A 14,086-nucleotide genomic window follows, 5' to 3' on the forward strand; every position below is an offset into this window, starting at 1 on the left:
TACTAGAAGTTAGAAGAATGTAACAGATATCTGTATGCTTAATGGATACAGGTATTAGATGCTGAGAACAGAAAACAAAATAATTCATAATCTTAGGCCTGAAGGAGATCACAGTGTAGCACAATTAGATTTTTATAATAAATTTTAGAAGACCTACAACACAATGTGACTGAGGAGGTACAGAAGGACAGACACGGGGCCAATCAGCCCAGTCCAGGAAGTCTTCTTTAAAAAAATATGTGTGATTTACTCAGGCTTATATGGATAATTCATTTTTATAACTAGTATCTCAAGGTACTACAAAATTTACCAAACTTTCTGAGACTCACATAACATGTTTCAAACACCTCTGTCAGGGTCAGGCAAGTCAATTAATGTGCAAAACGGTCTAAGTGCTGGTGTAGATCTTGGCATAAAGGGTGAAGGAGCTGTCAGCTATAGCTGACTTCCCTGTGGGAATGAAAGTTAAATGCTGCCATTTAGGTGATAACACCCAGCCTAGATTTTTACTTGGAATCTGCCAATTTTTAGCTACGGACTCAATTTAGAAAACCAACAAACTTTGAGCCAAACTATGGTCTGTGGTTTCAGTTGTGCCCATGGGCCACTAGTGTGCAACCTCCAGTGTACACTTTAGATCAGATACTTTCACATAAGTTCTCTCATCTAACTGAAATGGTTCGACTGTCCTCTTCAAAGTCGTCGTCTTTTTTGTCTGCACCACACAGCATGTTGGATCTTACTTTCCTGATGAGGGACTGAACTTGTGAATTGGCCCTTGGCAGTGAAAGCTCAGAGTCCTAATCACTGGACCACCAGAGAATTCCCCTCTTCAAAGAGTCTTAAAGAAATAGAACTTAGGTACTTAATGAATTGGAAATCCAGGTGGAAATAAATTCATTCTTCAACAACCACAGAACATCCTAGATAATGTTATTCTATTCATCTCAGGAAAAATCTGAGTGAAAGTCACTCAGTGAGTGAAAGTCGGAGTGAAAGTCATCTGAGTGAAAGTTGCTCAGTGGTGTCTGACTCTTTGCAATCCCATGGACTATACAGTCCATGGAATTCTCGAGGCCAGAATACTGGAGTGGGTAGCCATTCCCTTCTCCAGGGGATCCTCCCAACCCAGGGATCGAACCCAGGTCTCCTGCACTGCAGGTGGCTTCTTTACCGTATAAGCCACAGGAAAAATTGAGGGGTGGATTAAAAAAAGCTTAGGAAATAAAGGAACCTGTACAGTAGTCACTTGATTTAGTCCCCCACCACAATGCTGAACAATTATGTCATTAACAACTGCAATTATCTGAATCTGATACCTTCACAAACGACTGTGAAATCAAATATTCCCAGTGATTGAAAGAAACAGTCATCTCATGGTCTGCCTAGGTAACCAACTTTCAGAGTCCCCTGACCCAGCACGGTTTATCTATAAGGTTTAACCTAAATCTTCCCTACACAGCTTAACTCTGTTATCATCTGTCCTATTCTCAGTGGTCATTATCCCCATAAACATTCAGAGAATGTGTAAGCAGAAAAGAGATAATGAATCAAAGAGAGCTATTATGTTAGGAATACTTTAAAAACAAACTTCTCCATGTTGAAAATGGCATGTGATTATTTTTTTTAAAATTCATTTTAGTAATTTTACTGATACAGCTAGTATTATATGATGTTTATTCACACAGAAAAATCTGACTTACATTTGAATGTCTTTATGCTTGGCAATGGAAAACGAAGACCATGAACACTGAAAATGAATTATTTCTACACTATGTAATATAGAGATGAAACTGGGTTTTATTAAGCAATCTTTTCAATTCCCTAATGATCTAGGGAATTGGTCCACAGGGTTGCAAAGAGTTGGACATAACTGAGCAAACTGAATTGAGCTGAACTGAATGATCTAGTAACAAACCACGTATTACTGCAATTCAGAGATGAATCTAAATTTTAGTGAAAACTCTGCTGGGATATAGAAATGACAGAAGGGAAATCAATCAAAGCTTGGAAATGACGTGTAGTCACAGATATATATTTATTGATATCTATCTATCTACAAAAGGGCTGCCTAAAAGTAATGTGGGCTTCCCTGGAGGCTCAGTGGTAAAGAATCCACCTCCCAAGGCAGGAGGCGCAGGTTTGATCCCTGGGTCGGGAAGAGAAGGAAATAGCAACCCACTCCAATATTCTTGCCTGGGAAACCCCATGGACAGAGAGGCCTGGTCGGTTACAGTCCACGGGGTTGATAAAGAGTTGGACACAACTTTAAACAATAACAGAAGTAATGTATAAGCTTAACACAACTTAATATACATGTAATATAAATCTATATCTAAAAATCATAGTTTTCAGAGTATGTATTTCAATACAAAGAACTTAAACCACAAGAAGAAAATGCACTGGAGTATTAAATAGTATTTCTTTTTAAATTCTTTCCTAAGATACAGAGACCACCTCAAAAGTATGCTTGGCTAGAGAAATAGTATTTCATCTCCTGAGGGAGGTAGTGTAAGAAATTTTTAAGTTTAAGAAAAAAGCATTAAGAGGAGCTCAAATAAAGATTATACTCTCAAATAGAAATAAAAAGACTAAAAAAGACCTTTAAATTTAAAGGCCCTTTTAAATATAAAGTCACTTTGTTGGTATTTTGCCAGTTTCTTCCATCTGATTTTTAAATTTAACTTTACTAAGGGTATTTTTTAATCATACATAAAAGTAGAGAGAAAATTAAATGAACTACTTTAAACCCATCACCCAAGCTCTAACAATTATCACTATTTTGTATTCTTGTTTCATCTTTCCTCTCTAATTTATTCTACCCCAATTGAGTTAACTTTTATTAGATGAAAAACTTTTTTAAAACTGATCTTTAACAGAACGTTTAAACAGCACAAATGTACACAAGTATCAGGGGCTTCCTGGGTAACTCAAATGGTAAAGAATCTGCCCACAAAGAAGAAGACCAGGGTTCGATCCCTGGGTCAGGAAGATCCCCTGTAGAAGGGCATGGAAGCCCACTCTAGTATTTTTGCCTGGAGAATTCCATGGACAGAAGAGCCTGGCGGGCTACAGTCCATAAACTCACAAAGAGACACGACTGAGCGACCAACACACACACACAAGTATCATACATACGCAACTACAGAGTTATTCCATTACCTAGGTCAGGTGATCCTTTAATTACAGTTTAAACCTCCTTTCCATTTAGAGGCCAAAGAAGAACAGTCTTTTTATTAGCAGTAAGTTATAATAAAACCCTTCCAAATTAAGGACTGCTCAGAAATATTTTAACTATACTATGGTTATCAATTTTATAGTCTTAATGAGAAAATAATTCTACCAAAAGCACTGATCTTTTAGTATGATAGGACTGGCTTAGTATTACCATGCATTAATACTCTCAGGAAATCAGAGTTAACATATAGGCTGATATGTTGGGCGGAACAAAATAAAACAGTATAAACGTGTGAGAAAAATTTTAAACTAGGGATGCCATCAACAATAGCTCAGTTTAAAAAAAGAACAGCTTAAATCAGTTAAAGAAACAAACTAATAAAGTATTTCTACTAGTTGGATCAATAAATCCTTTATTAAAGGATCAATAAATCTATTCCAAAGTAGTTCTCCCTAAAAGACAACTACCCCCAAAGAAAAGAAAAACCAAAAAATCTCCAAAAGAAAACAATCCCGAAATGAAAACAAATTGTATTATGCCTTTTCCCCCATTCTTTCCCCAAATAATGCCTTTTAAAAGCAAATGTAGTAAAACTTACTCATCAAAATGAGACTTTTCTCATTCAAAATAACCACTCCATAGCAATATATACTTACTCCAATAATTCATTACTCAAAACATATCTGAAATTGTTTCAAAATTACTTTCAGAGTCGACAGCATTTTGTTCTAGATATATATCTCCCTGGTGATGTTTTCATCAACAAATGATGAATTTAATTTAAGGTGATGGGGAGGCAGTTATTGAGAGCAACCAGTGATTAAAAGGGAAATTCAAGTTGGGTTAAAAAAACAGGTGGGTGCGGAGAGCTTCTCTGGTAGTCTAGTGGTTAAGAATCTACCTTGAAACGCAGGGGACACTGGTTTGATCCCTGGTCTGGGCAGATCCCGCAAGCCTCAGAGCGATTAACTTGAGCGTCACAATTACTGAGCCCATGCACTACAACTACTGAAGCTCCCATGGCCTAGAGCCCATGCTTTCCAACAAGAAAAGCCACTGCAATGAGAAGTCCATGGACCACAACTAGAGAACAGCTCCCACTCACAGCAACCAGAGAAAGCCCATGCACAGCGATAAGGCCCAGCACAGCCAAAAAGTAAAAAAAATAAATATTAAAAAGCAAAATAGGTGTGACTACTTGAAGCGATGAAGCAGATTTTCTTGTGGGTTTATAAACTGGCTATGGAAACAATCCCAAAAGAATTCCTAAAAAATTCTAAGAAATAGCCATATTACAGTAATTTTTCTCTAATCAGGTGACTTTATGAATAATAATATGTATTTGGAAGCATATCTTCTTGTGGACATTCTTTTATAAAAATCAGTCTTTTGACCCATTTTATATGTGTTTAATTTTGCAAGTCACTTCAAATCTCTTCTGGGGGTTTAGATAAAAGTAAATTTTATTGCTTTGTACATAACAAACCTTCCAGCTATGTAAACCAATTCAACCACAGGCCCTGTCAAGTACAGCTTATTCTAACTGGACCTTTGATACAAATCACTGATTGTACTTGAGTACTAAATTATCACTTCTCATCTTCACAATTCTTTTTTGGGGTTGAGTCCTCATAATATAGTCTAATTAGATTTTTATTTTGCTTGTTTTTATGAGGGTGTTTTCCAACTTACTTTTACTGATAAATTTATCAACTAGCATCCTTGTTTTCTTTTATGAAAAGGGATCATCTCTTTTTGGAGAAAGGTTTCCCTCCCTCCTTTTATCTGTTATCCTAGTTTCTCTATTTACTCAGTTTATCCCCCTTTTCTACTGTTTCAGAAGAAACAAGGAACAGAAAACCACCTTCAAAAGTTCTTTTGAAAAAAAAAAAAAATTTCTCAGGGGAGAAATGAATGCACTTTACTTATCAAACTACATCCCTGGTTTATAAAAATAAAACTTTTTTTTTTTTCAAGAAATGCATTCCTTTAAGAGACCCTGTTGTCACACTAAGAACTTCAGATTCATCCAGTTTATACCTATCCACAATTAAGTTCAACTCCGCTAATGTTTCATAATAATTTCATTCAGCACTGTCGAACCTCATCCTTCTTTAAGGAGAGGTGCTGAAGCACTGACAAGTTTACATTGTCATATGTTTCATTTTTTTAAAAAGTGCTCTCCCTGCAAATATGGTCAAATGATTGACAAGAATGTTAAGTCCATTTAGTGAGGAAACAGTCTTCAATGGTGTTAAAACTAGATGTCCACTTGTGAAAGAATGAAGTCGGACCCTTACCTTATACCACACACAAAAAATTAACTCAAAATGGATCAAAGATCTAAATGTTAAGAGCTAAAAATATAAAACATTTAGGACGTTTTCATTATATTGTATTTGGCAATGATTTTTGGATGTGAAAGCAGCAAAGTCACACGCAACAGAAGAAAAAACAGATAAGTTAGTCTTCATCAAAATTAAAAACTTTTCTGCTTCAAAAGACACTATCAAGAGAGTGAAAAAACAACACACAGAATGAGAGACAAATCATATACCTGAAAAGAGATTAACATCCAGAATATTTAAACAGCTCCTACAACTCAACAACAAAACAAACAACCCATTTAAAAATTGGACAAAGAACTTTAGCTATTTCTCCAAATAAGGTATACATATGGCTAATAAGCACATGAAAGATGCTCAACATTACCAATCATTAGGAAAATGGAAATTAAAACCACAATGAGATACCAACTCACACCCATTAAGAGAGCTGTTATCAAAATAAAAACAATAGCAGCTTGAAAATAACAGGTTTTGGTTAAGGGTGCAGAGAAACTGCAACCCGCTTGCATGGCTGATGGCAATGTAAAATGGTGCAATCACCGTGAAAAAGTGTGGCAGTTTCCCCAAAAGTTATACACAGAATTATCACATGATTCAGCAACTCCATCCCAGGGTATAGACCGAGAATAAGTGACGGCAAGGACTTAAGCAGATACTTGTACACCATTGCTCATAGCAGCATTAGTCACAGATGCCAAAGGTGGAAGCAACCAAAGTATCCACTGACAGATAGTGGATAACAAAATGTGGTATATAAAAATAAGGTAACATTATTCAGCCTCAAAAAGGAACGAAATTCTGAGATATGATAAAACATGGATGAAATTTGAGAACATTATGCTAGGAGATATGCTGCTGCTGTTAAGTCGCTTCAGTCGTGTCCGACTCTGTGCGACTCTATAGATGGCCGCCCACCAGGCTCCCGTCCCTGGGATTCTCCAGGCAAGAACACTGGAGTGGGTTGCCATTTCCTTCTTCAACGTGCGAAAGTGAAAAGTGAAAGTGAAGTCGCTCAGTCGTGTCTGACTCTTAGCGACCCCATGGACTGGAGCCCACCAGGCTCCTCCGTCCATGGGATTTTCCAGGCAAGAGTACTGCAGTGGGGTGCCACTGCCTTCTCTGCTAGGAGATATAAGCCAGACATGAAAAGACAAATATTATATGACTCTACTATTTATATGAAATATCTAGAATACATAAGTTCACAGATACAGAAAGTAAATTAGAGGTTATAGGGGTTGAAGGGAGGAGGGAATGAAAAATTATTGCTTAATGGGTACAGGGCTTCCCTGATAGCTCAGTTCATAAAGAATCTGCCTGCAATGCAGGAGACCCTGGTTCAATTCCTGGGTTGGGAAGATGCACTGGAGAAGAGATAAGCTACCCACTGCAGTATTCTTGGGCTTCCCTGGTGGCTCAGCTGGTAAAGAATCCACCTGCAATGTGGGAGACCTGGATTCAATCCCTGGGTTGGGAAGATCCCCTGGAGAAGGGAAAGGCTATCCACTCCAGTATTCTGGCCTGGAGAATTCCATGGACTGTATATGGGGTCGCAAAGAGTCGGACACAACTGAGAGACTTTCACAATGGGTACATAATTTCTGTTTGGGATGACGAAAAACTTCTGGAAATGGATAGTAGTGAAGGTCACACAACACTGTGGATGTATTTAATGCCACTCAATTACACGATTAGAAATGAAAAAACGGCTGTTATGAATATTTTACCACAATTTAAACAAAGGGAGGGAAAATGTGCTCTCCCTTGTTTGAGATGTCTTCAGGGACAGTCCACCAGTATTATATAATACTTCTTACTTTAGAATTCTTTTCCTCACCCCTTTAAATGCTTCTAACGCCAATAAGCTTGGTAAGAATACACAATTGCTGACAGAGACGTGATCTGAGTGCCCTGGACTTTAGTCCAAGCAAATACACCATGCAAATAATGTTCACTGAAATGTCAAGTCAGTTGAGGCAACTCCAGTAACAATAAAACAAGATCAGAGAGCATCGACTATGACTGAGAGGATAGGATAAGAAACCAAAAGTCATGAGATGCTTCTGCAAGTAGCAGGATAATCTTCTGATTTACCAAGACCAAGAACTATTTCTCTTTATTTCTTCCCTGATGCTCCCAGTAGCTTTTATTCTATCTTCTTTCCCGACTTTAGGCTTGTTAATGCAAAGTGCTTAGGAATATGGGATTATTAAATTTCACCCCCAGCAGTTCATGATTATGGTGTAGATAGGAGAGGAGGTCAGAAAAATCAAAAGGCAAGAGTCTAAAACATATTTTCAATTTCTCCCGACTTAATTGGAAAAAAAAAAGCACAAGTTTAGAATTCTAACAATAGAATATTTATATAGTACTCTGAAGCTTCCTTCTCTTAAAATTGCTTCTATTAATAAAAACTAAAGAAAACTTGGATAAAACTATAGAACTCACCCTTATCTTTGATGGATTCATTCCAAGACCCCAACAGGATGCCTGAAACTGCTGCTGCTGCTAAGTCGCTTCAGTCACGTCCGACTCTGTGCGACCCCATAGACGGCAGCCCACTAGGCTCCCCCGTCCCTGGAATTCTCCAGGCAAGAACACTGGAGTGGGTTGCCATTTCCTTCTCCAATGCATGAAAGTGAAAAGTAAAAGGGAAGTCGCTCAGTCGTGTCCGACTCCTAGTGACCCCATGGACTGCAGCCTACCAGGCTCCTCCGTCCATGGGATTTTACAGGCAAGAGTACTGGAGTAGGTTCCCATTTCCTTCTCTGGCCTGAAACTGCAGACAGTATCAAAGTTTACATATACTATTTTTTCCCTATACATACATACCTCTGATAAAGTTTATAAATTAGTCACAGTAGGAGATGAACAATTACCACACAATTGCACTCATCTCACACGCTAGTAAAGTAATGCTCAAAATTCTACAAACCAGGCTTTAGCAATATATGAACTGTGAACTTCCAGATGTTCAAGCTGGTTTTAGAAAAGGCAGAGGAACCAGAGATCAAATTGCCAACACCCGCTGGATCATGGAAAAAGCAAGAGAGTTCCAGAAAAACATCTATTTCTGCTTTCTTGACTATGCCAAAGCCTTTGACTGTGTGGATCACAATAAACTGTGGAAAATTCTGACACAGATGGGAATACCAGACCACCTCACCTGCCTCTTGAGAAACCTATATGCAGGTCAGGAAGCAACAGTTAGAACTGGACATGGAACAACAGACTGGTTCCAAATAGGAAAAGGAGTATGTCAAGGCTGTATATTGTCACCCTGCTTATTTAACTTATATGCAGAGTACATCATGAGAAATGCTGGGCTGAAGGAAGCAGAAGCTGGAATCAAGATTGCCGGGAGAAATATCAATAACCTCAGATATGCAGATGACACCACCCTTATGGCACAAAGTGAAGAAGAACTAAAGAGCCTCTTGATGAAAGTGAAAGAGGAGAGTGAAAAAGTTGGCTTAAAGTTCAACATTCAGAAAACGAAGATCATGGCATCGGGTCCCATCACTTCATGGGAAATAGATGGGGAAACAGTGTCAGACTTTATTTTTTTGGGCTCCAAAATCACTGCAGATGGTGACTGCAGCCATGAAATTAAAAGACGCTTACTCCTTGGAAGAAAAGTTATGACCAACCTAGACAGCATATTAAAAAGCAAAGACATTACTTTGCCAACAAAGGTCCATCTAGTCAAGGCTATGGTTTTTCCAGTAGTCATGTATGGATGTGAGAGTTGGACTATAAAGAAAGCTGAGTGCCAAAGAACTGATGCTTTTGAACTGTGGTGTTGGAAAAGACTCTTGAGAGTCCCTTGGACTGCAAGGAGCTCCAACCAGTCCAGCCTAAACGAGATCAGTCCTGGGTGTTCACTGGTAGGAGTGATCTTGAAGCTGAAACTCCAATACTTTGGTTACCTGATGCAAAGGGCTGACTCACTGGAAAAGACTGATGCTGGGAAGGACTGGGGGCAGGAGGAGAAGGGGACAACAGAGGATGAGATGGCTGGATGTCACCACTGACTCAGTGGACATGGGTTTGGGTGGACTCCCGGAGTTGGTCATGGACAGGGAGGCCTGGCATGCTGCGATTCATGGGGTTGCAAAGAGTTGGACATGACTGAGCGACTGAACTGAACTGAACTGAAGAGATGAACAATGAAAATAAAATAAAACAATTATACCAATATACTATAATAAAAGTTACATGATCCTTCTTTCTCAAAATATGTTCAAATTTAATGCCTTTTCCATCTTAACTAAGCACTCATCACACAAACAGTAGCCAAAGTTTCATGATTTTCTAGTTCCTTTTACAATATTCATTCTTACTATGGGCCTTAGTAACCTTAGCATATGATTTTTTTTTCCTTATTGAGAATTTTTTCATTTAAAGGCGTCTCTTCAGCATATACACACTGCCAGCATCATTACTCTTGCTCTTTGGGGCCACTAATAAAAAATAAAGGTCACTTGAACACAAGCACTGTGATATCATGACAGCTGATTTAATAACCGAGAGGGCTACTAAATGACTAACAGGGAGGACACCCTGGACAGAGGGATGATTCACATTCTGGGTGGGATGAAACAGGAAGGTATAAGATTCCATAAAGCTACTCAGAATAATGTGCAATTTAAAACTTATGAATTGTCTATTTCTACAATTTTCCATTGAAATATTTTCAGACCACAGTTGACTGTGGGTAAATGAAGCCATCAAAAGTGAAACTGTTGATAAAGGGGCGACTACTGTATCTGTAGTTTAAGGATGAGGACTACATTTAGATGCCAGAGCAAGATGGATTTTGCTTTAGGGAGAATTCCCATTTTGGGAGAAAAAAGAAGGGTTATCTTCTATGTTTATGAACTTTTTTCAATTATTAGGTTCTTATCAAGAGGTGAGTAAATAATTTCTGTACCTCTGATAGCTGGGAGCAGCAAGAGAAATGGAAACTGACTTGGTTGTAAATTTTAGCTAGGAGGTGCAGTGGTAAAGAATTCACCTGCCAATGCAAGGGGTTGGTAAGACCCCTTGGAATAGAAAATGGCAACCCCCTCCAGTATTCTTGCCTGGAAAATTCCATGGACAGAGGAGCTTAGTGGGCTACAGTCCATCGGGTCATAAAGAGTCAGACGCAACTGAGCAACTGAGTGTATACACGTGTGGGTCTTAAGTCAATGTACAAGCTACATACAAGTCATTTTACCTGTTGACTCTGGGGCCTTATTTGTAAAATGGAGCTTTGCTATTGCTGTTTAGTCACTAAGTCAAGTCCAGTTCTTTAGAGACCTCCTGAACTGTAGCCACCAGGCTCCTCTGTCCATGGAATTTTCCAGGCAAGAATACTGGAGCGGATTACCATTTCCTTCTCCAGGGGATCTTCTAGACTAAGGGACTGAACCTGCAGCTCCTTCACTAGTAGGCAGATTCTTTACCTCGTGATTACTATCTCAGAGGGCTGATGTGAGAATTAAAAGCTACACTGTACGTAAAGTACATTTCATAGCTCCTAATGAAAGTGAAAGTATTAGTGGGTGAGTCATGTTTGACTCTTTGCAACACTATGGACTGTAGCCCACCAGGCTCCTCTGTCCATGGGATTCTCCAGGCGTGAATATTGTAGTGGGTTGTCATGCCCTTCTGCAGGGGATCTTCCTGACCCAGGGATCAAACCTGGGTCTCCTGCACTGCAGGCAGATTCTTAACCGTCTGAGACATCAGGGAAGTCCAAGGGTGACTTTTATTTGTGAAGGGCATTAAGTAAATATTAGTGAACTTTCCCCCACACCCCACTCCTACCCAAAAATGTGGTGCTACTCTCCCTTGGGATAAATTTCTGAAAACAATTCTACATATATAATTTTGATGTTAATTCTATGGAACTTACTGTATGTTTTAAGTTTTTCATGCAACCCCAAAGTCAACTAGTTCTTTCCACTTAAAAGAGTCTTATTGTTTCAAAAAAGCAAATAATTCCCCTGTACTTATCAGAAGCATATCAGTGATACCTTTGTACTAAAGTAAAAATTTTAAGAAAGAACCTTTTCACCGAAATATATTTCTTCAGCATGATCCTGCTAAGAAATAACCTTTCACTGAAAACACTGCTTAATTTCTATGGAAACATAATCTGATGCCAAATACTTTCTCATTAAGAATCTACTCAGAAAAGAACTTTAACTTTCTATTTTTTGTGATCATTGGTAATACTTAAGAAGAAAATTCAAAACAGTGATTAAATATTCCACTGTCAACATTTCAGCATTCCAGGTTTCCCCACAATTTAGAGGAATATAAATCAGTTTAATTAATATTGATACTTTTCCCCTTAGAGTTTCCTTTATGCTCAAGTTCAGCATATTAACATTTTGGTATCACCAGTCAGAGCAAGAAAACTACTTTCCCTGCATTTATCATTTTACATATATTCATTATTCCATTCAAACCTTATACCAATAGTTCATCCCTATAACCCTGCCCTGTTTTTGGAGTAAATGAAGAGGTTAAGTAACACGCTAGTAGCCAAGAGCTAGTACAAGGCAGGGATGGGATCCAGATCCAGGTCTCCCACTCTTCTTTCTCTCCAACCACAGAGCCTCTAAGGTAAAGATGAAAAACGAGACTGGGTCTAAACTCAGAGTATATGGAACTTACTTGCAGAGTACATCATGAGAAATGCTGGTCTGGAAGAAACACAAGCTGGAATCAAGATTACCGGGAGAAATATCAATAACCTCAGATATGCAGATGACACCACGCTTATGGCAGAAAGTGAAGAGGAGCTAAAAAGCCTCTTGATGAAAGTGAAAGAGGAGAGTGAAAAAGTTGGCTTAAAGCTCAACATTCAGAAAACGAAGATCATGGCATCGGGTCCCATCACTTCATGGGAAATAGATGGGGAAACAGTGTCAGACTTTATTTTTTTGGGCTCCAAAATCACTGCAGATGGTGACTGCAGCCATGAAATTAAAAGATGCTTACTCCTTGGAAGAAAAGTTATGACCAACCTAGATAACACACTGAAAAGCAGAGACATTACTTTGCCGACTAAGGTCCGTCTAGTCAAGGCTATGGTTTTTCCTGTGGTCATGTATGGATGTGAGAGTTGGACTGTGAAGAAGGCTGAGCGCTGAAGAACTGATGCTTTTGAACTGTGGTGTTGGAGAAGACTCTTGAGAGTCCCTTGGACTGCAAGGAGATCCAACCAGTCCATTCTGAAGGAGATCAGCCCTGGGATTTCTTTGGAAGGCATGATGCTAAAGCTGAAACTCTAGTACTTTGGCCACCTCATGCGAACAGCTGACTCATTGGAAAAGACCCTGATGCTGGGAGGGGTTGGGGGCAGGAGGAGAAGGGGACGACAGAGGATGAGATGGCTGGATAGCATCACTGACTCGATGGCCGTGAGTTTGAGTGAACTCTGGGCGTTGGTGATGAACAGGGAGGCCTGGCGTGCTGCGTTTCATGGGGTCACAAAGAGTTGGACACGACTAAGCGACTGAACTGAATCGGACTGACACTTAACAGCTAGTGACTAGCATTTTGCTTGTTAAAGAAGCCACGTTTTGGAGATTAGCAGTCTGTCAGAAGTGATGATCTATGACCATGAAGAGGTGATCTTAAGCACATTATGTGACTCAGTTAATCATAAAAGATTTTCTTGTTTGAAACCTCAGCAATAAATTTCTAGGTATAATATTATAAAACTAAGTAACAAAATACTAACAGTAATGGAAATCCTAGGTCCGTTTATGCCTATATGCCACTAAACCTTAAAAACTCAAATCCTCCTTTTGTTTTATATTTTCACTCTTCTGTCCACTGTTAGTAACAACAAATTCTGCAACATAACATTTTTAGGAGTCCTGTATGCAAACACAATCAAAGAAACAAAATTAACAAATAGTACAGATTGGTCCCTTCATTCTATGGAGAGGGAGTAATGTGGTTAAAAACAACTTTCTTGCTCTCTCACAAGTTCAAAAACCTAATCTTAGGTCAACTATCAAGATCTTTTGGGGCTTGGTTTGTCCTGGAGAATGCACTTATATGTCTGATCCATCTGTCTGTCTCACTGAGGCACAAAAAGGCTAAACATTACTCTCAGATAAAGACCACAAACACAAATTCGGAGGTCTAGAAAGGACCTACACTAGACAACTTAATAAAATAGGAAACCAGAACATAGTCCACCACTCGTTGGTAACAAAGCTAATATACAAGACTAAGTATGATGCTTGCTCCTTGGAAGAAAAGATATGACCAATCTAGATAGCATATTAAAAAGCAGAGAGACATTACTTTGCCAACAAAGGTCCGTCTAGTCAAAGCAATGGTTTTTCCAGTAGTCATGTATGGATGTGAGAGTTGGACCGTAAAGAAAGCTGAGCACCGAAGAATTGATGCTTTTGAACTGTGGTGTGGAGAAGACTCTTGAGAGTCCCTTGGACTGCAAGGAGATCAAACCAGTCAATCCTAAAGGAGATCAGTAGCAAATATTCATTGGAAGGACTGATGCTGAAGCTGAAGCTGAAGCTCCAATACT

The 14,086-nt window shown here is 38.9% G+C and overlaps 1 protein-coding gene across 17 annotated transcripts in view; it reads right to left on the bottom strand.

Annotated features, from left to right (window-relative positions):
• Positions 1–14,086, bottom strand: part of NT5C2 (5'-nucleotidase, cytosolic II) — a 95,559-nt gene that overhangs the window by 22,778 nt on the left and 58,695 nt on the right. The window contains exon 2 of one of the 17 annotated variants that reach the window (XM_040254334.1): positions 5,736–5,773. The exons of the other annotated variants lie outside the window; for them this stretch is intronic. Coding sequence (XP_040110268.1) covers positions 5,736–5,753 — 18 coding nt within the window. The 5' untranslated portion in view covers positions 5,754–5,773. The remainder of the gene's footprint in view (positions 1–5,735; positions 5,774–14,086) is intronic. 17 annotated transcript variants of the gene reach the window in all.

This window comes from Oryx dammah, unplaced genomic scaffold, assembly GCF_014754425.2.
Source record: "Oryx dammah isolate SB20612 unplaced genomic scaffold, SCBI_Odam_1.1 HiC_scaffold_14, whole genome shotgun sequence".
NCBI classification, from domain to species: domain Eukaryota; kingdom Metazoa; phylum Chordata; class Mammalia; order Artiodactyla; family Bovidae; genus Oryx; species Oryx dammah.